The sequence below is a fragment of the Marmota marmota genome, unplaced genomic scaffold (assembly GCF_001458135.2).
Source record: "Marmota marmota marmota unplaced genomic scaffold, marMar, whole genome shotgun sequence".
Lineage (NCBI taxonomy): Eukaryota > Metazoa > Chordata > Mammalia > Rodentia > Sciuridae > Marmota > Marmota marmota.
The window spans coordinates 9,658,911-9,685,005 of record NW_026000229.1 but is presented as its reverse complement, the minus strand read 5'-3'; the positions used below and the strand labels follow the sequence as shown (position 1 = coordinate 9,685,005).

The window sequence follows — 26,095 nt, the reverse complement described above, 5'->3', positions numbered from 1 at the left end:
TTTTTTTTTTTTTTTTTTTTTTTTTTTTTTTTTGCCTGTTCTTGAACATCATCGAAATGGAATTGTGTTGCGTGTGTTCTTTTTTGAATATTTTTGATGGTTGTGCATGTTGTTAGCTACATGTGTTTTGTTATTATTATTATTACTATATAATATTTCAATTTTCTAATAATAGATGCTTGGAGTTTTTTGACTGATCTGTTTGGTTTTAGCTATTGTGAAAAAAACTACAAAGAACATTCCTATGTCTTCTAGCAGATATCCATTGATTTTTTTAGGGTATGTGTTCAGGAGTGAGATTTTTAACTTGAATATATACTGCCACTGTTTTCCAAAGTGGTTCCCACCCTCCTAGCTATAGATGAGTCATCTGTCTCAAAAAATTTTAGCCTTTCTGATGGGTATGTAGGCATATTTACCTGTAGTGGCTTTGAGGATATTTTGCGGGGTGAGGGCGGTACTGGGGATTGAACTTATAGGTGCTCTGCCACTGAGCTATATCCCCAATGCTCTCTAAGCTGTGGAGGCTGCCTAGAACTTGTGATCCTCCTGCCTTAGCCTCCTGAATAGCTGGCGTGTATTGCTATTCCTGGCCTAAGTTGTGTTCATTTATTTATGGAGAATCCTTTGATAACATTTGTGTTCCCACAAATAATTTCCAGGTCTTATAGAAATGTAAAATAAAATAATAGGTCAGGTTTTGGTGCTTAGTAAAGTTAAATATAGATGGAATAAATTACTGATAAGCATTAGTAATTTTAAACTTTTATGTTGTTGAACTGTAATTAAAAATGTGCAGAGTGAAGGGAGGCAGGGAAGAGTTGGGGAGGGTGTATGAAGTAGATTCTGTGGTGACTGATTGTATGTTCTTTGGCTTTTATTCTACTTATTTCATTTGGCCATGAAGATGTTTTGAGCAGAGGATTGCGTTGACTGCTGATGTTTGAGACAAAAGAAAAGACTATAAATGGGAACAGTGAGATTAGATGGAAGACTGTTACATAGTCTAGGCAAGAGATGGTGGTAGTTTGAATCAGAATGGTAGCAGAAGACATGACAATAAATGGTTTGGATTTTGGATATATTTTCAAGTTAGAGTCAAGTTTAAATATGGGGTAGAAACAAAAGAGATGGGATAGGAATGACGATAAGATAATTTTCACCTTTGTGATTAAATAAAATTTAGATAATATTAAATGTCATTGATTTTTATAATAAAAATTAACAAAGATTTTTTTATAAAGATGGTAATCACATTGTCATAATTCATAACCCAAAGGCCCAATAGTGGGGGAAAATGTAATGTAGTGTAACCATTAAACGTGATTTTGTGAGGCTGGGGCTGTAGCTCAATGGTGGAGTGCTTGCCTAGCTTGTGGGAGCCACTGGGTTTGATCCTTAGCACCACATAAAAATAAGTAAATAAAATAATTGTTTTTGTTTGTTTGTTTTTAAGTGATTTTTTCCCCCAGGGGTTCTGGAGGCTGAGGTAGGAGGATCTCAAGTTACAGGCATCCTCAGCAACTTGGTTAGGCCCTTAGCAACTCAGCAAGACTCTGTCTCAACATAAAATGAATAAATGAATAAATGAATGAATGAATGAGTGAGTGAGTGAATGAGTGCATGAATAAAAAGGGCTGGGGATTGTGGGTAAGTGGTTAAGTGCTCCTGGGATCAATCCCTGGAAGCAAAAAAGCAAAATAAATCATAGCTCTCTTTTTAACCTCATTTGTTAAAGTGAATTATTGCCAAACTCAAATGTGGTAAAATGCATCTGACGTTGCTCATCGGTGTAATAAGTTTTCACTAGAGATTATTTTGTTTACCTGATAGCTGCATTCCATTAGGAGTATTGGCACTATAATTCAACATAAGTAAAACAGATCATTGTCTTCACCGTCAACATAAACTAATAACTGACTGACCTTTACTCTAACAGATCCTAGTTGTGGCCATGCCAGATTTAGACAGCTACTTCTTAAGCTAGGGTCAGCTGTAAAAAATCATTAGAAGTCAGGTGCAGTGGCACACATCTACACTTTCAATTGCTTAGAGAGATCTTAAGCAATTTAGTGAGCCCCTGTCTCAAAAAATAAAAAGGACTGGGATTTAGCTCAGTGGTAATGTTCCCCTGGCTTCAATCCCCAGCACCAAAAGAGAAAATCATTGGAATTTTTTAGGTCAGAGAAATAGTGAGTGATAGATGTACATTATGTTTGTTTGCGAACCTGAGCATCTAACTTCAGGTTTCATGTTTCCTTTATTTATTTTTATTGATGTGAAATTCATGTGACATTGTCACCATTTTAATTATTTTAAGTTATATAATTAAGGGACTTTTAGTGCTTTAGTAATGTGGTAGAACCATCATCACTACCTAATTCCGGAATATTTTCATGGAAAAATATTCGTTCAACCATTCTCTCCTCTCCTAGCCACCACTTACCAGTTTTCTGTCTCTCTACATTTGTCTATTCTGGACATTTCATATAAATGGAATCATAATATGTGGTCTTTGGTGACTTGCTTCTTTCAGCTAGTGTTTTCAAGGTTCATCCATGTTGAAATATGAATTAGTTTTTCATTTATTTTTATTGGTGAATAATGTTCTATTATGTGGATATTTTCACTTTTTTTGAGAATATTTTTGTTGTATGAAAATATGAACGTTGTTTGCAACTTTTTGATAAAGGCCTGATATATACCTAGGAGATCAGTTGCTGGGTCATATGGTAATGCTGTGTTTAACTGTGTGAGGAACTATCAAATATATTAATTATTTTTAGATCTCATCTTCAACCTCTGTGAATATAATTTGCCCATTTAAGAAATGAACACGTTCTTTAGGCCAGGCACCATGCTGAATACAGAAGATCCTTTCGTGGGGCTTATTTTTGGGGTATAAGTAAGCAGGAAGGTATCAAGCAAGTGATTCTATAGATAACTGTCTAAAATTAAAATGAGTTCTATAAAGGAAAGGTTTTAGATGCCAGGCAAACTAAGAGGGGTTCCACATCTAGACTGGTGTGGTGAATTATCAGGAAAGGCTTCCTTGAGTGAATAATAATATATTTCAACTGATTGAAGTAATATAATAATATAGCAATTAGTATTTATTTGGTGCTTACTATTTGCCAGGCACTCACAACTTTTCATTTCTGCTGTTTTGCAGATTTAGTAAGCTGAGGAACATAAAGAGTTCAAAGGACTAATCCTCAAATTCATAGCTAGGGTGTTATGAAGTCGTTACTTAAACATGGTCTGTCCCACCTCAGAACCCCATCATGGCATTCTCCGCTTTCATTTCCAAGGGAGGCAGACTTAAGCGATACCTCTGAGGAAGAGTTGTACTTGTTAATTTTCAGGAAATATAAGAATATAGATGACAGGAGTTTAAAAAAAATGGCATAGTACAGGGTACGATCTTATGGAAGGGCAGAGTAAAAAGATATGAAGCTTAAGAATTAGGTGAAACCAGACTTGTCCTTTCATTTAAAAAACTTCAGTGGGGTAGACCCCATGCATGTTCAATATAGTTCTTCTTGGCCTCATCAGTAGTTATCTTCCCCATTCCCTGTGCCCATCCCACTTCAACATCATTTTCTTGTAACACATTCAGAAGGGTCTTTACCATAAAACTAAACTAAAGTTTCAGGGTTTCTCACTTTTATGGGCGTCTGTTGTGAGTCATAGAAATAGTTGTGAATTATAAAGTGTTCAGGGTGGACAAAGGAAGCCAGTTTGCAGTCAGTAAATATTTCCAATAAATGGCAAAGAATTCCCAAATGAAAAAGACGCTAAAAATTATATAAAGTTTAGGTATCACAAAATGCAAATTCATTCCTTAACATTCCTCTCAACATCTGCCTTATTTCACACACCAGTTTGGGTGGGGATCTAAAGGAAAGTTACCAAGAATTGCTGTGTTAAGGCATGATAATATCAGAGTCAGAAGTCTCTGAAGTGAGCTTAACTTGGCAATAGTTGGTAGGTAAGTCTTTAGGTTTATAATACACACTTGGTGTAAAGACACAGAATATTTAGACTATAAGAAACATGAAAAAACTGTCTAAACTGTAGAAAGTTGGAAATTATTTTGATGAGTTAGATTTGTTGATAGCGTAAGTGTAGTTCAGTGTCTTCCATGTAGGATAGTTTTGATTACCATAGCATAAACAGTTTTTTAAATTATATGTTATAAATATGGAAAATACTGTTGGCTAAAAACTTCCTAATTGTTTTTATTCTTGGTTTCAGGCGCCTGATAACAGATTCAAAAGTTAAATTAAAGTATCAGCATTTAATAACAAATAGCTTTGTAGAGGTAAGTGAAATCAGAATTCTATTTATTAAAATAGATATTACTTTTATAAACTTACAGTGTGGGGATGTAGCTCAGAGTATATACCTTTCATTGGTGAGGTGCTTGGTTTGGTACACAGCACCCAAGAAAACAAGCAAACATACAACCCGTTGAAAATAAGAAGCATTTATACCATATTTACAAACTACAGCCAAGCATCTTTATTCTCAAAGGGTATGACAATCCAATAAGTAGATCTCTCTTCATAGATCTTGAGCTTTGAAATTAAAATTTTTACAATATTCTTCTTTATCCCTTATAGAGAATTGCAGTAGATGATTAATTATGTCATGTTTAATCTTCTTTGGGATTCTAACACTATTTCTGTATTTGTTTTAGGTCCCATTAACTAAATTTAATAATAATGAACACTGTTTTCTTTTGTCATATTTCTTTCTTAGAGCAGAGGTTGGTGAATTATGGCCTGCCTGTGTTTGTAAATAAAGATTTATTAGTACAAGTCTATAGCCATTTGTTTTATGACTGCTTTTCTGCTACCATTGCACGATTGAATATTTGCTACAGAAAGCATTAATGGACTTCTAGAAAATAGTTATTATTTCTGTACGGGGTAAATTGGAAAATGGCACCTTTTAGAAATAGCATATTTCTTGAAATGTTCAGTTTTTTGGTTTTGTTGATAGGATAAGAAATTGAATCTAATGACCTACTGCCAGTGAGCTACACCCTCAGAACTTTTTATATATTATTTTGAGACAGGATCTTGCTAAGTTCCCAAGACTATCTTTGAATTTGTAATTCTTCTGTCTGAAGTCTCCTGAGTAGCTAGGATTACAGGCATATGCCCCACCTTGCCCAGCTTCAGTGTAGTTTGGAATCGAGTGCATAATATTGCTTTGAGCCATGTTTTTTTTCCCTAACAAAAATACTTTTAATGTTATATTTCCAGGCTGAGGTATGGCTTAGTGGCAGAACACTTCTCTAGACTGTGAGGCCCTGGGTTTGATCCCCAGCACTACCAAATAAGTAAATAAATAAATAAATAAAAGAAGTAGGTATATTTCCTTTTGAAGAACCAAAAAGCGGACTTGCCCTGTTGTTTAGTAACTAACTTTAGGAGGAATCACATATATATGCATTAACTTATCTTAAACTTTATTGTAGCCTCTAAACACCTTCCCCAAGTAGAAACACATATAGTTTTCTTGCATTTCATGAAAATTTCCCTGAAGTACAATCATAAGTAAACTATTTTTTATAATCACATAATGAATACTTTAAAAATTTCTCAGTGGGATTTTGCAAATAAAATAAGAAGGTAGTTTGTGTATTTCATAAAACTAGGTCTTTAAGGGATTAATAATCTTGAGCAAACAGTGTATCTGTAAGATTGCCATGGAAGACCATAGCAGGTTTTTGTATGCTTCTATCATCATCTGTTCTTTACTCCTCGCAATAAGTGTGTGAGGAGATTTTGCATGATTATTTAATTTGCTGTCATTTTAAGTTTTCTTACTTGCATTTTAGTGCAATCGACTGTTAAAGTGGTGTCCTGCCCCAGATTGCCACCATGTTGTTAAAGTTCAATATCCTGATGCTAAACCTGTTCGCTGCAAATGTGGGCGTCAATTTTGGTAAGCAAATGATTTTCTAAATGGAAGGTAGAGCATGTAGCTTTTTAAAAAATTCTTGGTTATAAAATAGTAGGAAAAAATTTACTATAGTCAGGGAAATGAGTGATGTTGGTTAAAAATAGCGTGTGTGTGTATGTGTGTGTGTGTGTGTGTGTATGTATTTATTTATTTATAAGTAAGAATTACATGGAGGGTTATAGTTGTGTGGCTCAGTGGTAGAGTGCTTGCCTAACATGTGAGGCACTGGATTCCATTGTCAACATGACATAAAAATAAATGAATAAAATAAAGGTATTGTGTCCATCTACATCTAATATATATATATATATATGAAGAATTAAATGGAAAACTCACATCTTGAATAATGTTTTCTCTGTCTTTGATTTTCTAACCCTGTGACTGTTTTTCATGGGATAAAAATGCAGTTATACTCTAATTTTCCTTTATGCCTCACTGTAACTTATATGGGAGCAAACTTAGAGATCTGAACAAGGAACTTTAGTTCTTTTCATTTTTTTTTTTTTAAATCAAATTAGGTTGAGTTCTATAAGGCTCTTACTATACTTTCAGAGATTATCCCAGTTTAGCAAACACATTACACAAGTCTTTTTAAACTTTTTCTTCACCCAGACAAGTATTAATACTATTCATATAATGAAAAATTTCAGGTGAATTTGGTGGTTTTAACTGCTAAGAGTTTTCCAATGCCCAGCTTTATTTATAACCAGAGCCTTTGGAGTTCTGTAGCATATGTTTCAGCCTCTGGATTGTAGAGGAATCCCATGTATATGCATTAACTTATCTTAAACTTTATTGTAGCATCTAAACACCTTTCCCAAGTAGAAACACATATGGTTTTCTTGCATTTCATGAAAATTGCCCACTTACCAGAAATTTCTGATACCCATATTAAAGAGTGTTTTAGTATCTTTTGGAATTCCTTAACAGGCTTATCTATATTGCTTTATAGCAAGGATGGCCTTGCCTCTAGTTTGCAACAGGATGTTTCTCATTTTCTTCTGAGACCGCATCAGAATGGCCTTTATTGGCCGTATTTCAGACAACATTCTATTCACTACCACTTAGGTGTTTCTGAGATGGGTGAAGCTTTTTTTACACTTCTTTCTGAGCCCTCACCAAAATCACCCCTAATAATGTTTTTCTTTCTAGCATGTACCTCCAAACACTACCCCTTACCCACTTCCAAATAAGCTTCTACATTTAGGGTTTTGATAAAATGGCAACCCCACTTCACAGTACTAATGTTATGTCTTAATCTGTTCAGGCTGCTGTGACAAAATGCCATAAACCGGGTGAGCTTATAAACAACAGAAATTTAGTTCTCATAGTTATGCAGGCTGGGAAAATCCCAGGTCAAGATGCCAGCAGATTTGTTGTGCACTGAGGGCCCACTGTCTGTTCATAGATGGTACCTTTCTTGATGTGTCCTTGTATCTCTTTGAGACCTTTTATAAGGGCACCAGATCTGTTCATAACAGCAGCCCTCATGACGTAGTCAGCAGAACATTTGAACCATAGCAAGAAGGAAGGCTAGATGATCTTCCATTCCTATGAAGCTCTTTAGTAGGAGTGAAAAGGCAATCAAACCAAGAGCCTCTGGAGTTGGGAAATAGGCATTTTGTTGGTATTCCTTACCTTTATGTTTTTTCCTGAATACAGATATAGAATTAGATTTATGCATTAATGATAAATATTCTCAAAACTGCCGGTATACCCAACATAGATAAATTCCTTTGTTTGACAAAAAGAATTTTTGGTATTCCTAAATTATAGGATTAGCTCATTAATCAACCGTATCGTGGTTAGTTTTTCATAAACATTTGTGTTTGTTCTTAATTTATTATAACCTCTTTGCCCTTATTTCATAAATGCTGCATGTACCATTAGCCTAAAAAGCAGAAATGAATTATCAATGAACTTAATAATTACCTGGGGAGGCTGGGGTTGTGACTCAGCAGTAGAGCGCTTGCCTAGCACATGCGAGGCCCTGGGTTCAATCCTCAGCACCACATAAAAAAATAAATAAAGTTAAGGTATTGTGTCCAACTATAAAATAAATATTTAGAAAAAATAATTGCCTGGGCAACTTAGTGAGACCTGTCTTAAAATTTAAAAAATGAAAAAAGCGGGGCAGGGCAGGGTGGCTGAATGAGGCTCTTGGCTTTTTGTTTTGAAGTACATTGCTCATGATTCTAGTTCCAAAATTTAATCATGTGTGTGTGTGTGTGTGTGTGTGTTGTCTGTCTGTCTGTGTCTGTGTTTACACTTAGAGAATATTTAGTCATATTTTATACCTAGGCCAGGTACCATTTCTTTTTCTGTGATATTGATAATATCTAAAGTTACACAAAGATGTGCTTGTTCGTTTCCTAAATATAATTGACCTATACAAGACTCTTCATTCGGGGTGCTAAGAAAAATTGAATACATTCTGATATGGCATTAGTTGAAACTTCTCAGTACAGTCTGCAGTACCCTAGCAACAACTGTTAAGAAATTGTCATCAATGCATTGTCTGCTTGTTCTTCATTTCACACGTTTGCGTAATCACTACATGATAGTCCTGATACATACTGAATTCCCAAGTAATTTACTATAAAATCATGGTCCCTGCCCTTTTGTTTGCCAGTGACTAGAAATTGAAACTAAAAAGCATCAGATGGGTGGGTGGTTTGTAAGGGTAAGGGTTAGTAGGACTTCATTCTTTTAATTCTTTGTGTCACCTAACAGCTTTAACTGTGGAGAAAATTGGCATGATCCTGTTAAATGTAAGGTGAGTTAGACATTTTCATTTTTAAATAATGGGATGATTTGTTTTTATGCCTTGATGGAAATAAAAGCCAGTGACTTTGTTATTTGTTGATAAATAGAAAAATTTTTTGTGAACTTTTTATTTCAAGTGATTATTGCAAGTATTTAGGGAATATTCCTTGGGAAAAATCTAGGTAGTTCATTATTATTACCGTAGTTGTGGTTAAGGCACCTTTCAGTAGGATTTGTTATTAGGGGAATAGCACTCCTTGTAGCTCAACTTTTTTTTAAGCCCTATACTTCCCACTCAGTTGGTGCTAGAGAAAAATCCTCCTTTGGTTGATTTTATACAGTTTGAAAAATCCTCCTTTGGTTGATTTGTACAGTAGATATTACAGTTATAAGATTTCCCTGGTTCAGGAGAAAGTAAGTCTAGTGATAATCTTGTTCTTTGACTTTTACATTTAAACTTGGCTTTAATTAAGTGCCGAAGGAATTTTCTCTGCTTTTTTTAAACCTTTTTAAAAACTCTAACAGTTATTGTTTTCAAACAGTGGTTAAAGAAGTGGATTAAAAAGTGTGATGATGACAGTGAAACCTCCAATTGGATTGCAGCCAACACAAAGGTTGGTGCTTTTTCTTTAGTAACTGTTCGTAATGAAAGTGATAAGGATACATGTATCAGCATTGGCAAAAGCTATAAATTTACCTAGTTAACAGCCTTGTGACACTTTTTCATCTCCATCAAGCACCCCCCTAAAGAATCATTATCTATTAATAATTTCCCTTTATTTTAAAGTATTGAGTATTATACTGAGTGTACAGAGTTACTCAGCTTTAGTTTTCTTTTATTGTAAAAAGCATTTGTTTCCTTTGAAGAAAAAGCTGTGAATTTTTCTTGTCTGGAATTTATTCTTGACTGGCCTTTAATATATAGGTGTATTGTAGAAGTGCACTCTACCTAGCTTGAGTCTTATTAGACTAATTTACATTTCTTCCTTAAATCCTCAGTTTTACTTTTTAGAACTCATTAATTAGGGGCAGGATTTGAGCAGAGTAATTGAGGATCCATTAAGTTTTTATTATATAATTGAACTAGGTTAATAAAACAGTCTCTCCAAGTCTACTTCGGGTTAAATTTATGAATTATGACTTAGCAAAAGATTTGCCTCTGAATAGCCAGGTGTACACCCGTAATCTTAGCTACTTGGTAGGATCGAGACAAGAGGATCACCAAGTTTGAGGTTAGCCTGGGTAACATAGCAAAACCCTGTATCAATTAAAAACAAAACAAAACAAAAACAGTGGGGGAAAGGGGATATATCGTTCAGCCTTTTTTTTTTTTTTTTGAAAGTACATTGCTTATGGTTCTAGTTTCAAAATTCATCTCTGTATTACCCTAAACCACTTTGTTAACACCAGACCCAATATCTTAAAAATGAAATTAATTTTTAGCACTCCTCTTATAAATAATAAATTCACATTTGTATCCAAACTGTGTACACAGCTAGTTTCTTTCTTTTTTCTTTTTTTTTTTTTTAGTTGTAGATGGACAGATATCTTTATTTATTTTCATGTGGTGCTGAGGATCGAACCCAGTGTCTCACACATGCAAGGCAGGCGCTCTACCATTGAGCTACAGTCCCAGTCCCCAGCTAGTTTCTTAATAGAAAAATTGTACCAAGATTCATTCTTGGGCTGGGGTTGTGGCTTAGTGGTAGAGTGAGTGCTTGCTTCCCTAGCATATGTGAGGCACTGAGTTAGATTCTCAGCACCACATATAAATAAATGAATAAAATAAAGGTCCATCAACAACTAAAAATATTTGTAAATTTTTTTTAAAAATTTTATATCTTATTTAAATCAGTCTTGCTGTATAGTAAGCGACTTGGGTAATGAAAATGATAGATGATTGATTCATTGTCTGTTTCACTTATAAAGATGGTGCTTTAAAGAACCTGAGTTATTTGGGATGTGACTGTGGCTCAGTGGTAGCACACTTGTTTGGCTTGTGTGAGGCACTGGGTTCAGTTCTCGGCACCGCATATAAATAAATAAAGGTCTATCAACAACTAAAAATGAAAAATAAAATTTTCTACTTAAAAAATAAAAACTTGAGTTATTTGACCAGTACTAGTTATAGCTTTGTACTGTGCTTGATCTGTGATCAACACATACTTTTAAGGATACACCTTGCTTATACTTATATGTATGGTGCAAGTATATGTTTCTCTTTCCTAGAAAGCGTTAGCAGTTAAAACAGTGAGATTTGTCACATAAAACAGTTTCCTGAATCTTTACGATATATATGGCAGCAATCAGTATTTTTATGTTCTTTCCAACCATCATGGTAAGCATACTACACATCAATGAAGGAAATCTTGTTAAATGTACTGTGATGTCAGGAAGGTAGTAACTTCTATTGCTATTTTAAAAGAATTTCCTAGTTAAGCATTTCTTTTTGAAAATTGAAGGGTTACCCATCAGAAATGTTCGTTAATATTCCAGATTCTTTAATGTGTCCTATGTTAATGTTTAGAAGAAGAGGGCAGCTATATTTTCACTAAGTTGTTTGTTTAAATATTATTCATCTTCTTTCTATGTTTAGAGAGATACTGTTGGCCTCCAAGAACTTTAAAATAGGTAGTATAGGCTTGGATATGTTTGGTTTGGCTATAAGGCAGATTACCAAAGGAGAATGTCATTTGTAATAAATAATAAATTTAATTAGTCAGTAGTTCTGCAGTAAAACTGAAAATTTTTTTTCTCTCAAGAGGTTTAAGAAATTTTAAGGTTTAAGTATTGTTGTTATTAGCTTCTTGGGCATACTTGTGGACTTTCTTGGTATCTTAATATTTTGAAGGCTTAATACTATTTGTTTAAGAAATGTAGAATGAAACCTATTTTATGCCTAAAATTTGCTTCTTTGGCAATATGTAAAATTTCTTAAGTGAATGATTTAAAAATTTTGACCTAAAATATATATAATAAAAAATTGCCATATTGGCCTGCTTAAAATTAGTATAGTTTGTCAGCAGTGTGCAGTCTGTTTGAAAAAGGTCAAATTGTACAAATAGATCAGCCCTCCCTTATGGGGGCTAAAGTCATCGGACATAAATATGCAAATACAGAAAAAAATACAAATTTTCCACTTTCTTGGTTTAATAAAATGTAAGATTGATTTTTTTACCCCCAAGATTTTTCAGAAACAAAAAAGGCCTGAGAGATCTGAAACTTCAGTTTACCAGAGACTAAGAAAATGAAGCAAAGTTGGAGAAGACAATCTCATATTTTTCTCTGTAGCATAGTTAATGGGTCACACTGTAAAGAATTTAAAATACAGGTATTTGGCCAAAGAAAGTTGGGAAATATATTATGACTTTATATTAATAATCATGTCCTAATTTCCTGCTTGCCTGTCAGGCAAGGACAGATTACTTGGGTATGGATCCTGACTTTATCATTTCCTACCTGTGTGACCAAGAACTCTAGGTTCTTTATTGTTTTTTTCTTCCATAGTTTATTCATCTCACAAATGAAAATAAAAATAATACTACCATAAGGATTATGAGTTGATGCATACAGAGCACTGAGAACAGTGCATGGGATATAGGATAAAGGAAGAAAATACTCTATAATTATTTCTAGATGATACTAGAGAATATATTTACAGGAAAAAATATTTTACTTTTCATAAAACGGTTACTAGGTTTCTGAAAGTACTTAAAGTATTTTTGTCGCTCAACCCCTCCTTAAAAAATTTGTAGACTGGGTGTGATGGCACATGCCTATAAATCACAGCAACTTAGGAGGTTGAGGAAGGATCACAAGTTTGAGGCTAGCATGGGCAACTTAGTGAGACCCTGTCTCAAAATGAAAAGGGCTGGAGGTGTAACTCACTAGTAGTCTGCCCCTGATTCAATCGCTAGCACTTGGTTTGTGTGTTGGTCGGTGTCCATAAATTGTTGTGTATTTTAAAACTCAGTAGTATTGATTGGTTCTACTCATGTTTAATAGTACTTATTAATGTTTGACACTGTTCTAAGTGCTTTACATGTATTAACTACAATAAGTAAACCAAGGCTTCTCCTCAGTGTTAGTAATACAATCTAGTGTAGCATTGACACCAACTTTATAGTTTCTCTTCATAGGAATGTCCCAAATGCCATGTCACAATTGAGAAGGATGGCGGTTGTAATCACATGGTCTGTCGTAACCAGAACTGTAAAGCAGAGTTTTGCTGGGTGTGTCTTGGCCCTTGGGAACCACATGGATCTGCCTGGTAGGTTGGGGGAAATGGAAGAATATATTCACATAAGTATGTGATATGTGCCACGTATTTTGAGTAATATTTGTATCTCAAGAAGTTGACTGTCCTGGGAACTAAATAAACAAAAGTTGATATGTGAGCTGTATCACAAGAGAAGGATATACAAAATATCCACAGAGCATGTTTCACAGAGGTGGTAACAACTGAGATGAACTTTTTAAAAGAGCTGAGAGCTCATTAGTTGAAAAAATAGTAGGAAATACATTTAGGGCAAAAGGAGCAGCATGAACAAGGGAGAATGATGTGAAAAGGATGTGACTTTTTCATCACCTCAAATGTCTCTCTAGGCAATAATTGTAAGTAAGAGCTTTTGAGAAAACCCAACCCAGACATCATTAGACCAATATTTTATATAAAACTTGTAAAAATTGTAGCATTGCCCAGCAAAAGTCCATGTTTTTATTTTCTTAAGACCTATGTTTCTCTTTGGTAACAAGCACCTAAGACTGGGAAGCAGTCTTTTTGTAAGTGTCTTTGCCTTTCAGTTTGATATGTTCCCCCACAAGACTGAAGGATAATAACCCTAGTTACATATATAACTGTTCCTTGGCATCCTCTGGGAATTGGGTTCCAGGACCCCTTGTGTGGATATCCATATTTGGGGATGCTCACGTGCTTTATAAAAAATATTACAGTATTTGTGTGAACCTGCACACGTCATCCTATATATTTTAAATCATCTGTAGATGATAATATAGTGCCTAATGCAATGAAAATGCTACAAATAGTTGTTTTATTGTTTAGGGAACAATGACAAGTAAAAAAAATTGTACATATTTAGTAAAGACGCATTTTTCCCAAAAATATATATTTTTTAAATATATAATTGGACGAATCCACAAATGCATAATTCTTTTATGTAGTGTGCTAACTTTGTGACATGGCACCATTGTTCTTCATTTAGTAAGTGAAACATACTTTTACTCAATTCATAGTTTTTATTTGGGAATGTCAAAGTTAGACTGTGGATGCCTTGAGTTTTGAGAAAAATGGGAGCTAGCACTTTTTTGACAATAGTGAAAATGCTTCTGAGTGTTTTAATGTGCAAAGGGCCCACTATTTGTACTAATTTGTGTTACTTGCCTTTTTGAGTTTGTGACCCTGTGGGGAATAGGAAAAGAGTTCAGAAAGACACTGGAGCCTAGTAATTTGGGTGTTATCACAGAATTTTAAGTGGGAGTGACAGAGTTCAAACTGTTTTTTTAGATGAGAAGGTTCTGTATTAAGAGCTTTGTAGAGAGTAGATGGGAGGAAAGTGGATGCAGGTTCAAGAAAAAGTAAAGAAGATGTGAACGTAAGACAATGACATTTGTCATTAAGACAACTTCTGCCAGTTTTTTTGACTGATTAAGTTCCAGTAAAGAAATTTTGTCATTGTAATTTAAGTCAACAACATACTATGTGAAAAGTGTATGATTAGAGATGAAGTATTCTGGGGCTGGGGTTGTGACTGAGTGGTAGAGTACTCACCTTGAGTGAATAAGGCACTGGGCTTGATCCTCAGCACCACATAAAAATAAATAAAATTTAAAAAAAGAAATTGGGTTGTTTAAAAGAGCGAGCGAGCGAGCTGCAGTATTCTAAAGACTTTGTATCATTTGGGGAGGGTAAAGAAATTGTGCATTTGCTCGAGCCAAGAAAGGGTATTCCAGGTATAGCCAGGCAGGTTATCTAAATTTTGAGAAGGCATACTGGAGGATTAGATTGTTCTTAGAAAGTAAATTTATCTTGTGCTCTTGTAAAAAAGAAAAGATTAGGGAAGAGGGTAAAGAAGAAGAGTTATTAAAGATGTATATGTTTGTGTAATATCATCTCTAATCACACTCAGATTTAAAATATGTTGTACTGAAACCTGAAAAGGGTATAAAACAGATGTTAGATATAGAAGAATGAATAATGACCTGGACAGGTGTCAGAAAATACTGCTGTGCCTTACCTTTATGCATGCTGACATTGCAAGTGAATCATGATATTTTATTTCCTATTTACATCTTTAAGTGCCTCAGAATTGTCAATATATCATTCCAAAGTTATTTGAGTTAGAAATATAGATGAATGCTAATTATTTGCTTTTTTAGCCTTAAAATCTGTACCATGGTGGCAGGGTGAAGCCCAGAATGGGATGAGGCTAATAAATATTTTAAGTTACTTTTTTAAATATACAGTATATAGACAAGATATTAATAGTTGACCAGTATAGGTAAGGGAAGTTATCTTTAGGTTAGGTTGAATAGAGTGTTCATTCTCGGAGGGCAAGGATTATGATCAAGATGGGAAAATCAATATTAAATCTCCTGACTTCAGTGAATTGTTGTCTGTGTTACTTCAGAAACTTGAAGATGAGCTCAGTTGATTATTTCTGAGTAATTGTGGAAAATACAGATATATCAAAGACTGGGAGCAGATAAAATGTTATCCCAGATTTCTAATATTTGTGATTTGATTCCAAAAATTACACCTGAACTATATAACTTATTTTTTTTTAATATTTATTTATTTATTTTAGTTTTCGGCGGACACAACATCTTTGTTTGTATGTGGTGCTGAGGATCGAACCCGGGCCGCACGCATGCCAGGCGAGCGCGCTACCGCTTGAGCCACATCCCCAGCCCTACATAACTTATTTTTTGTCTCATATTAAATTCCAGTATAAAATGATTTAAATAGGAGGATGGAGTATATAGGATGTTTTCTAGGCTTCAGCAAGGTATTTAATTATGGATTGAGAAGTTTTGGCCAAATCAGTGAATATAGGCAGGAATATTTGAGATAAATTGGCTGCTTTAAGTACACAAGATGGATTTGTGTCTTACATAGGTGGGGAATGCTTTAAAAGCTTGCTGAAAGGCATTGTCTTTCTTATCTCCCCCTCCTCCCAAATATATTAAGTGCATACTGCTTTTCTGGTCAATTTTATTGGTAATTTTCTTGAATAGATGAATCATATACATTTTGGACTAACTTAAGAGAGAGATTGAAAATACATTGAATGTTATATCCTGAAGGAGCTGGGAGCATAACTCAGTGGTTGTAGCATGTGCAAGGCCCTGAGTTCAATCCCATGCACATCCCTCTACACACCTCCCCTGCAAATCTAGATAAGCTGGAACAACAGCTCCAATTTAACATGATTTAAATTCAAAACTCTTCCTTTAGGAGGAAGGGTTGGGTTTTTTTTTTTTTTTAAACAAATAAGCAAAAAACTCCCTTCGGAGTAAAAAAAGATTCTAAATACAGGACATTCGCTTGTGGGTAATATACTCATTGGATAAGACCATGAGTATTCATTGACAGGCAAGTATAAGTTTTAATTACCAGCTCTGAAATTCTTCTTTGTGTGTATTGCTTATTCTCTAAATGTAATTCTTAAGCCAGATACGATGACACAGACCTGTGATCCCATTAACTTGGGAGGCTGAGGCAGGAAGATCACAAGTTTGAGGTCAGTCTCAGCAATTAAGGGAGTCTCCAAGCAACTTAGTGAGACCTTGTCTCAACGTGAAAAATAAAAAGGGCTGGGGATGTAGCTCAGTGGTAAAGTTCCTATGGTTTCAATCCCTAGTATTCCCTCCCCACCCGCACCCAATACAATCCTTTATCTGTTCAATAAAGACAGAAATACATATTTTATAAGGTGTATGAGGGGATTAAATGTGATAGTGCATTTATACTTTCCTTAGCCAAATGCATGATATTTAGTAAGTACTCATAAATAACTGCCGCTCCCTGAATGTAGGGTCCCCAGTAAGAGATGTAGTAACCAAGACAAAGGACGTGCCACTCTTTCTTATCTCCACTCTGAGCTGACTTCTATGGGAATGCTCCTTTCTTTCTTACACTTAATGTATCTTTCAGTTTTAAGTGGCACTTAATTAACTATATAATAGCATGTAAAGCACATAGCACAGCGTCTGTTACAGAGTAGGTGCCAATTATTGGCAGATAAGGTGAATAACTCTAGAAAATCAGAAGTATTAGGCTTGAATAACAGGTGGCCTAGGAGATAAGAATGGAGTTAGAAACTACTTATAGTAAATGGAACTTCTAGATAACAGTGTTTTCTAATAATTATAAATAAGCTGAGGGGCTGGGATTGTGGCTCAGCAGTAGAGTGCTAGCCTAGCACGTGGGAGGCCCTGGGTTCGATCCTCAGCACCACATAAAAATCAATCAATAAATAAAATAAAGATATTGTGTCCAGTTACAACCAAAAAGTAAATAAAATAAATGAATGAATAAGCTGATTTGGAACGCAGTGCCTCAGAAGATGGAGAGAGTTCCCTATTACTGAATAGAGAATGGATTGAATATTATAGAGAGAATTCAAGCAGTATGAGTGTATGACATTAAACAACCCTTCTAGTACCTTGGAGTAGCCCAATAATTTTATTATAATAATATAGAACCCTCGGTATTATAACTTCTTAGTTCATCCGTTGTAAGTGAGAATGTTGGTTCTAGATAATCTCTAAATCTGGGTTAAAATTCTGTGGTTCAGGGCTGAGATTGTAGCTCAGTGGTAGAGCCCTTGCCTAGCATGGGTGAGGCACTGGGTTTGATCCTCAGCACCACACAAAAACAAATAAAGGTTAAATTCTGTAAAAAAGAAGTAAAGAAAATTCTGTGATTGATTTCCTTTTCATTGACTTATGGCTTTATAGAATCCTCTTAATTTACTTTAAGGTACAACTGTAACCGCTATAATGAGGATGATGCAAAGGCAGCAAGAGATGCACAGGAGGTAAGTACATTTATAATAGGATAATATTTGAATAGGAATGCACATTGTATATTCATTGGGGAATGATGCAGCAGAAGTTTTCAATAATGAGGGATTTGTGGAAGCCAGTTGTGGTGGTGCGTGCCTTTAATTCCAGCAACGTAGTGAGGCTCTAAGCAACTTAGCAAGACTCTATCTCAAAATTTTAAAAAAATTAAAAGGGTTGGGGATGTAGCTTAGTGAAAAGGGAACCCCTGGGTTCAAGTCCTAATCTCCCTCCGCCAAATTGTGGATAGACACTCCAGTAAATATAGGATATCTGTTTATATTTAGAAAGGAAATCCTGTCCAAAAATGCTATCAAGGACATTATTTCTTGGCTTTCTTTTAATTAGTCAAGTTGCGTAATTTCAGGTATTACTAGTGTCAAACAGAAAGGAGAGTAGAGAACAATTGTTAAATGGCCCTTCTGCTATTTGTAGGCAATTATGTCACTTATTTTTTTGTTTTTATTATCTTATTGTTCTTAGAGTTTCACAATATTTAGGTCCTTTAAAGGGCAAGAATATTTTTAAATTTCAATATTGATTTAAATTTATTCAGTAGAATTTTATTTAAATATTACCTTAAATATATTCAGTAGAAAATTACTTAAAAAGCATTATCCCAATTGTAAACTCTTATGCTCTTAGCAGCTATGCAAACTAAACAAACTAAGAAAACTACAAAATCAGTGAGACTCAAGATTTGTTTGGCAAATATGTTGTTTGCTGAAATGACTGTTGATGGGCTGCTGTATGGCAGTTTTTTTAAAATTTAGTGTTACTGTACTACTACCCCTGCCCAATCCACATACTGGGAATCAAACCCATATCCTTGGTTTTCATCCCCAGCACTGCAAAGAAAAAAGAAATCTGCTTCTTGATAGTTTAACATCTTATTTCATGCTATAGAACAGTACCATCCAATAGAACTTTTTTTGTAATAATGAAAATGTTCTTTATTACCACTGTCCAATTTGGAAGCTACCTACCCAGATGTGACTTCTGAGTGCTGAGAGACTAATTATTTTATTTTAAACATTCATTGCATACTAACTAGCAGACTATAGTCTGCTATAGACTATAGTCTTCCTTCCTGTGCAATAGATATCAAAACTTAGTCCTCCTGTCTGAAATTGTACCCATTGATCAATAATTCCCCTTTCCTCCCCTGCTCAGCTAACCATTTATCATTTATCTTTATGCTCTCTGTGAGTTAAACTAAGTAAGATCATACAGCATTGTCTTTCTGTGCCAAGCTTTAGCATAACGTTCTCCAAGTTGATCCTCTTTGTCACACACACAAAAAAAGGATTTCTTTTTTTTTTTTAAGATTGAGTAATATTCCATTGTATGTGTGTATACCACATATTCTCTGTCCATTCATTCATTAATAGACATTTTAATTGGTTCCATATCTTGGCTCTTTAGAACAATGCTGAAAAAACATGGAAGTATAAATATCCCTTCAACATGATTTTAGTTCTTTTGGCTATATACCCATTATGTGGGAGTACTAGATTGTTTGATACCAACTTTTGTGCATAGTAATTATGTAACCTTTATTTTTCTTAATGGGTCAGCGATCTAGAGCAGCTCTTCAGAGGTACCTGTTCTACTGTAATCGCTATATGAACCACATGCAGAGTCTACGCTTTGAGCACAAACTATATGCTCAAGTGAAGCAGAAAATGGAGGAGATGCAACAGCACAACATGTCCTGGATTGAGGTGCAGTTCCTGAAGAAAGCAGTTGATGTCCTCTGCCAGTGTCGTGCCACACTCATGTACACTTATGTCTTCGCTTTCTACCTCAAAAAGAATAACCAGTCCATTATCTTTGAGGTAGGGATGGCTCCTGGATGTGGAAAAAGACCACCTTATGTTGTAGGACTGATTCCTTGTTTTTTGGTTTTTTTTTTTTTTTTTTTTTTTTTTGGTGCTGGGGATTGAACCCAGGGCCTTGTACATGTGAGGCAAGCACTCTACCAACTGAGCCATATTTCCAGCCCTTTCATATATAAAAGTCTATACATTTTATATATGGTCTCTTTCATATATAAAATGTATAGAGTTTTGGGCTGGAGTTGTATCTCAGTGGTAGAGTTCTTGCCTAGCACATGTGAGGCTCTGGGTTTGAGCACCAGCACCACATAAAAATCTATATTTCGAGAGAGAGAGAGTGTGTTTTTTAAAGACTTCCATCCTTTCAGACAATGTTGATAAACATAGTACTTATTGAAAAATATAAGAAATTTTTATTTTTTGTACTAAACTACATTAAAATTGATGTGTAGTATACAGACTCTGAAATCAGCCCTAGATTTGAAACTTGTCTTTATCACTTTTTTGGCTCTGTTGCTTTGGAGCAAATTACTTAACTTCTTATTTCTCTTTTTAAAATGGGAATATTACCTTTCTTGTATATTATTATGAGATTTAAATGTGAAGGATCCAGGTAATTTGCTTGTACACCTGTCACTTCATAAATTCTCAGTGAAACTTTTATTCAGACTAGACTAATCTGTGGGATTAGAATTTAATATGGTGGTTACCTTTTATGAAGAGTAATGACTAAAAGGGGGCTTTCTGCAGTAAAGGTTTTTCAGGTAAAGATGCTCATTTAAAACTGATGCTTGAGGGGCTGGGGTTGTGGCTCAGAGGTAGAGAGCTCGCGCCTTACGTGCAAGACCCTGGGTTTGATCCTCAGTACCACATAAAAATAAATAACTGAAAAAAAGGTATTGTGTCCAACTACAACTAAAAAATAAATATTTTTAAAAAATTAAATTGATGCATGAAATATTGATGCCCATAAATGTATAGACAATAATACTGACCAGCAGATGGGAATTTAGATAAGAAACATGTATTGAACTAGCTATAGTTCTAAAGGATAATAAAATTTTAATTTTCCATACATTGTTTTTTTGAAATAGGTATATCAGCTATATCTGATAAGGTATAGCTGCAGCAAAATGTGAGCAAAATGGGGTTCTGTTTTTTTATTCAAGTTTCCTTTTGAGTTTTTAGTAAAGAATAGCTCTCAGATTTAGAAGATTCCAGAAGACTTTCAGTTCTTTCTAATTGTTATCAATATTCTTGCAGAGGCACTAAGATAAATCTTTAGCTTTTTTTTTTTTTTAACATTTTAATAATTGTTCTGGAAAAGAGAAAATACATTATTATAGGTGAAAGTATCAGTGTTGAGAGTGATCTATAGTCAGCAAAGCAGCCAAACTGGTTTATCTTTTTGCTTTAGTTTGAAACCAACATTTATTATGTATTATTTTTCTTGCAGAATAACCAAGCAGATCTAGAGAATGCCACAGAGGTGCTTTCGGGCTACCTCGAACGAGATATTTCCCAAGATTCTCTGCAGGATATAAAGCAAAAAGTACAAGATAAGTACAGGTAAGATTTTTAATAGCTGTTGTGTAAAAGTTTCTGCTAGTGTTGGTCTAGAGTACTTAATGGTGACATTTGACATGGTGAAATTGTGTTTAATATAACCAGTACCAAGAGGCTGTCATATTTCCCACAGATTTCTTGTGTCTGTTGGGCAACAAGTTTCAGATAGTAATATTGGTGAAGCATAGAGGAGAAATTCAACCATTTACCATATGGCTGATTATACTTCAGTTTAGCTTTTAACTATTCAGTTTCTACCCCATAAGGAAAAAAGAGCTTAAAAAGGAAAAGTGTTCATTATGATGAAAGGGTGAGAATAGAATGGTGTTATCCTGGGAATCCTGGATCATGGCTCTTGACAAGTGAGCTATAAAACTTTCTTTTTAGAATTTTTAGATTTTGGACTGGGGATGTGGCTCAAGCGGTAGCGCGCTCGCCTGGCATGCGTGTGGCCCGGGTTCGATCCTCAGCACCACATACAAACAAAGATGTTGTGTCCGCTGAAAACTAAAAATAATAAATATTAAAAAAAAAAAAAGAATTTTTAGATTTTTTTCTTTCTCTCTTAAGGAGAGATATACTCTGTCATGGGAATAAAAAATACTTCAAAGATATGCCATCTCTTAAGCTACAGATGTAAAATTTTTGATTTCTCAACACAAAGCTCTTTTCCCCAATAGTTTTTGGTAAATGACAATATCTTTTTTTTTTTTAACAGTAATAGGAAACTGAGAGTTTGGAATATAATACAATTTAATCCTTACTAATATTTTTACTTTTCTTAGCCAACAGTAGCTACCTCATTGTATTTAGAACTTTCATAATTAATAGATTTTATTGTTGTGAATAAATAACCCATGAAATTACTCCTTTCTGAAACAGTTACTTAACTGCAGGACTGTGGGATTAAGTTTATCAGAACTTGAAACAGTTTATGACTGTAAAATTAGAGTCTGGAAATTGGAACTTTAAAAAAAAATACTCAATAGCATTAAAAGCTGTTTGATGTGTCTATACATCTAGACCTTGAAAATATGCCAGGTGATTGGTTAAACTGTAGGGGTGCTTAAAAATAAGTATATGCCTCTTTTTTATTATTGGAGGCTGACGACAAGTTTTTTTGTTTTTGTTTTTGTTTTCTCTTTGACTACAGATACTGTGAGAGTCGACGAAGGGTTTTGTTACAGCATGTGCATGAAGGCTATGAAAAAGATCTGTGGGAGTACATTGAGGACTGAGAATGGCCCTGCATAAAATGAACTCTGAAAACTTTACCATCTAGAGTGCTCATGCAATTAAAACAAAACAAAAACACAAACAAGGAGGCACTAAGCCTATTCTGACACCGCTGGTCTGTAGTACCAGAATTCTGTTTTGTTAACGGAAAGTTTAAGTAAATTATATTGTAATAAAAAAGGTAGATAAACCATTGTACAACAGTATTCTAGGCCGCCAACAAAAGTGTGACAGACACACTAAAAGCCCTCCAACTTTAACTTGTAACGTAGCTTCATTCTCAAAGCTGACTCCTTTTTTCTTTTTCTTTTTCCTAAGTGTAGTACAGTTAAAATTTCAAATAGCTCCTTGACACTGCTTTTCATGTCCAAACCAGCCATTTTGTTGTACTTTGGTAAAGTACCTCTTCCCCTTCCTCCCCTACACATACAAATATACCCACACACACAGACTGATTCTCTTTCTCTCATACCCCAAGGTCATGAGTGAATGATGATTAGCTCCTTGTAAAGAAAATTCTTGGGATGGGGAAGGGGGTAGGCAGCAAGAGGATTAAACAAACAAAAAACAACAAAAAAAAACTTTGTATATGACTTTTAAAACAAGAGGACAACACAGTATTTTTCAAAATTGTATATAGCGCATATGCATGGATAAAGCAAGCGTGGCACGTGTTTGCATAATGTTTAATTACAAAAAAAATATTTATTCTTTAAAAATCTTCAAGATTATGTCTATTTGCTGTGCATTTTCTTTTAGTTTGCTTTATCTTTCCAGGGTTGGGGTTGGGATAAAAGGTGTGTTTGTTTAGCACCTCTGGAACACCTAACTAGAGCTCTTCAATTTCCCTTTCTTGAGGTTACTTTGCCCTTTCTGGTTTTGTTATGTCTTTTACTGGCCATAGGCCTCAGAATTCCCAGCTCTTGATCAGGAACAAGGCAGTCAAGTTCTGAGTAAGTTCTCTGTGGCCTGTTAAAGACTGCAACAGGAAGTTTTATTGCCTCAGTTCATGAATGATCCTGTTCCCAACTTATTCCCCCCTCCATGGCTTCATGCCTCTCCCCAGGCCTTCCTTGTGTGCCCTATGTCATGCACACAGCTATAGGCTTCTTAGGCTCCCCCTCACATCAAGAGGAAGCATTTCAGAATTATTTTTTTCCTGTTTTTGTTTTCCTTTAATTGCTGCTTTGAGCCTTTCAAAATTTTAGTTTTGGCTCGTCTTACCCCTTCTCTCCGTTAGGGTGTCAAATAGAATGTTTTTGCTTTAAATATAAATAAATAGCCATTCACATAGTCTCAAATTGTGAATTTAAAATGGCAGATATTGAAATTGCTTGTGTGTGTTGCTGTGGGTTCAGTTTGAAGGCAAACACCCCTAGAACATGATATTTCCCATCCAGTGTATTTATCTAGAAATCACTGAGTTTGCTTCTTTTCTATTGTCAGCAGATAAGAGAATTAATAATGCATTTTAGCTGTGATGTCCATTTTTATGAAATTTCTACTAAGAGCTATGTTAAAAGTAAAGGATGGTGGTGGTTTTATTAACTATATACCTGTTTAGGCCATTCTGGCTGTGATATTTTTCAACAGGTCAGCATCCCTAAATCTGTCAGTTTTATACAAGCGTGCAGAGTGAACTAGGCAACTAGATTAAGAGGTCTAAATATTAAGACCAGTTTTGGCTAAGGACCTCTTTGTCTTCCTTTAAATGTCTTGTGCCTAGGGAGTGTTTACCATTTGTGAGGCAACTTTGTCTGCTCTTGCATTGTACATCTTATTACTCCATTGGGAAGTAGGTTCACTTTCCTCTGGCCTTTTGCCTAAGTTAGGCTTTGCTGAATCAACCCTACTTTTCCTTTTAGAAAAGGTTGTTACATGAGATGTACTTGCAACTGTTCTTTTCCCATCAAAAATCAGTGAATGTTTGCTGAGTGTGTTATGCTGCTTCTTAAACCACTTGTTGCTTTAGGATCAACTTTATCTGTACTCTTTTTCTTCCCCTTCCTTGCCACCTCAGGTGCAAATCTGAACTCACTGTCTGCTTCTTCCCTCTTCTCTTCCTTCACCAATCATCCATTTGACTTTATTTTACTTTAAATTACTGCACCAATTTTACAAGACATTTATCAAAACTAAAGAGATTTCTCCCCCTTTCTGGTAACTTTGAAAAGCAAACAGAGTTGCTATGTAGACACATGATGTGACTCCCTCAAAATGCTTTGTGTATGTGTGGTGTTTAAAGAAAAATCTTTGCAGTATCTAGGTTTGAGTGTCTTACACTCTCTTCACATGCTCCCTTTGCAACAAGTATACAAAAACAGTGTGTGCACTTAATAATATCAGCCCCCACCCATGGAGGAACAGTGCTTTCTAGAGATGCTTTTTAGTTCCAGTGTTGGCATACTACCTGAGGTTATTGCAGTTGTGGGTGCATTTCCTAATTCGTATGGATCAAGGTGAACTGTCTTTTCTACTTCCAAGCTTTTAACAGCTATCTCTGTATTTGACAGACTTCCCAGAGTTAATTGCTTTCATTGTTAACTTCAGTGCCCCTAGCTGGGATAGGCAAGCCATATTGTATAACAGCTTCCCTATTTCACCTAAGTCTATCAGAGGGCTCTATTCACAGTAAGCACCAGGGTCTCCCTGTTTTCTTGAGGTCAGTTATATTGTCTTTTGAAAAGTGCATGCTTCATTTGAACAATTCATTGAATAGCAGATGGACTTAAATGATTTAAAATAAAATTTTGATCCAAAGCTCAGGATACAAACAATAGTGGTAAAATGGAGTAGCATATAATATCATCAGACTAAATTTTGTGTAATTTTTCTGCGACCCAGATTGTATGTGTTTTATGTGTGTTTAAATAAATACATTAAATGCACATGTGTATACATACACACATATACAACAGATCCAAGAGTGACTGACTTAATTTGAAATGGTTGCATCTGCAGTGTAATATGTGGTTCAGCCTTGATTAGGAATTGAAATTTAGTACAAGAGAGGAAAGGACTTAATGTGACAAATTCTTTTAGCTGTATATCCCGGTATAGAGCACTTGGGGGATGGGATGGGGTGGGTTGGTGAGACAATCAGATCGGTAAATTGATTAAATGCTCCTAACCCTGTAATTTTGTGCATAGAGCACCCTGTGCTGTGGAAATAACTGTTCTTAGATTTTCATTGTAACTGGACTGTTCAGGTTGCCCAGAGGGAAAGAACATTCCTAATTCTAATAAAATAAACTTTTATTTTGTTATTCCATTAGTTACTTATGTTTATTTTAGAGTTTAAAAAATGACCTATAGGTGGCTACCAGCCACTTGTATGTATTATGTACCTTATTCACTGTTCCTACTTAATATATCAGGATTTGGTTCAATTTCTTTGCATTTAGGACTTGGTTAAATGAAGCTTCTAGAGTATTTTTTGAAAGCTTTCCAGTTTCTGTGTCTTGAACATTGAAGTTAGATTGCTGTTTGTGTTGTAACAGTGGTACACATTAGATGCTCAGTAGATCTTTGAATATCAGGCTTTTTATTTTTTAATTTTATTTTGGTACTGGGGATTTAACCCAGGGGTGTTTTACTGCTGAGCTATATCCCCAGCCTCCCCCCACCCC

General features: G+C 35.0%; 1 protein-coding gene across 1 annotated transcript in view; it reads left to right on the top strand.

Annotated features, from left to right (window-relative positions):
- Arih1 (ariadne RBR E3 ubiquitin protein ligase 1) overlaps positions 1-25,732 on the top strand; it is a 105,717-nt gene extending 79,985 nt beyond the window's left edge. Inside the window, exons 7-15 of the mRNA XM_015480456.2 lie at positions 4,258-4,324; positions 5,852-5,958; positions 8,710-8,752; positions 9,285-9,356; positions 12,882-13,012; positions 17,744-17,801; positions 19,404-19,664; positions 21,121-21,233; positions 22,384-25,732. Coding sequence (XP_015335942.2) covers positions 4,258-4,324; positions 5,852-5,958; positions 8,710-8,752; positions 9,285-9,356; positions 12,882-13,012; positions 17,744-17,801; positions 19,404-19,664; positions 21,121-21,233; positions 22,384-22,468 — 937 coding nt within the window. The 3' untranslated portion in view covers positions 22,469-25,732. The remainder of the gene's footprint in view (positions 1-4,257; positions 4,325-5,851; positions 5,959-8,709; positions 8,753-9,284; positions 9,357-12,881; positions 13,013-17,743; positions 17,802-19,403; positions 19,665-21,120; positions 21,234-22,383) is intronic.
- The last annotated feature ends 363 nt before the right edge of the window (positions 25,733-26,095 follow it).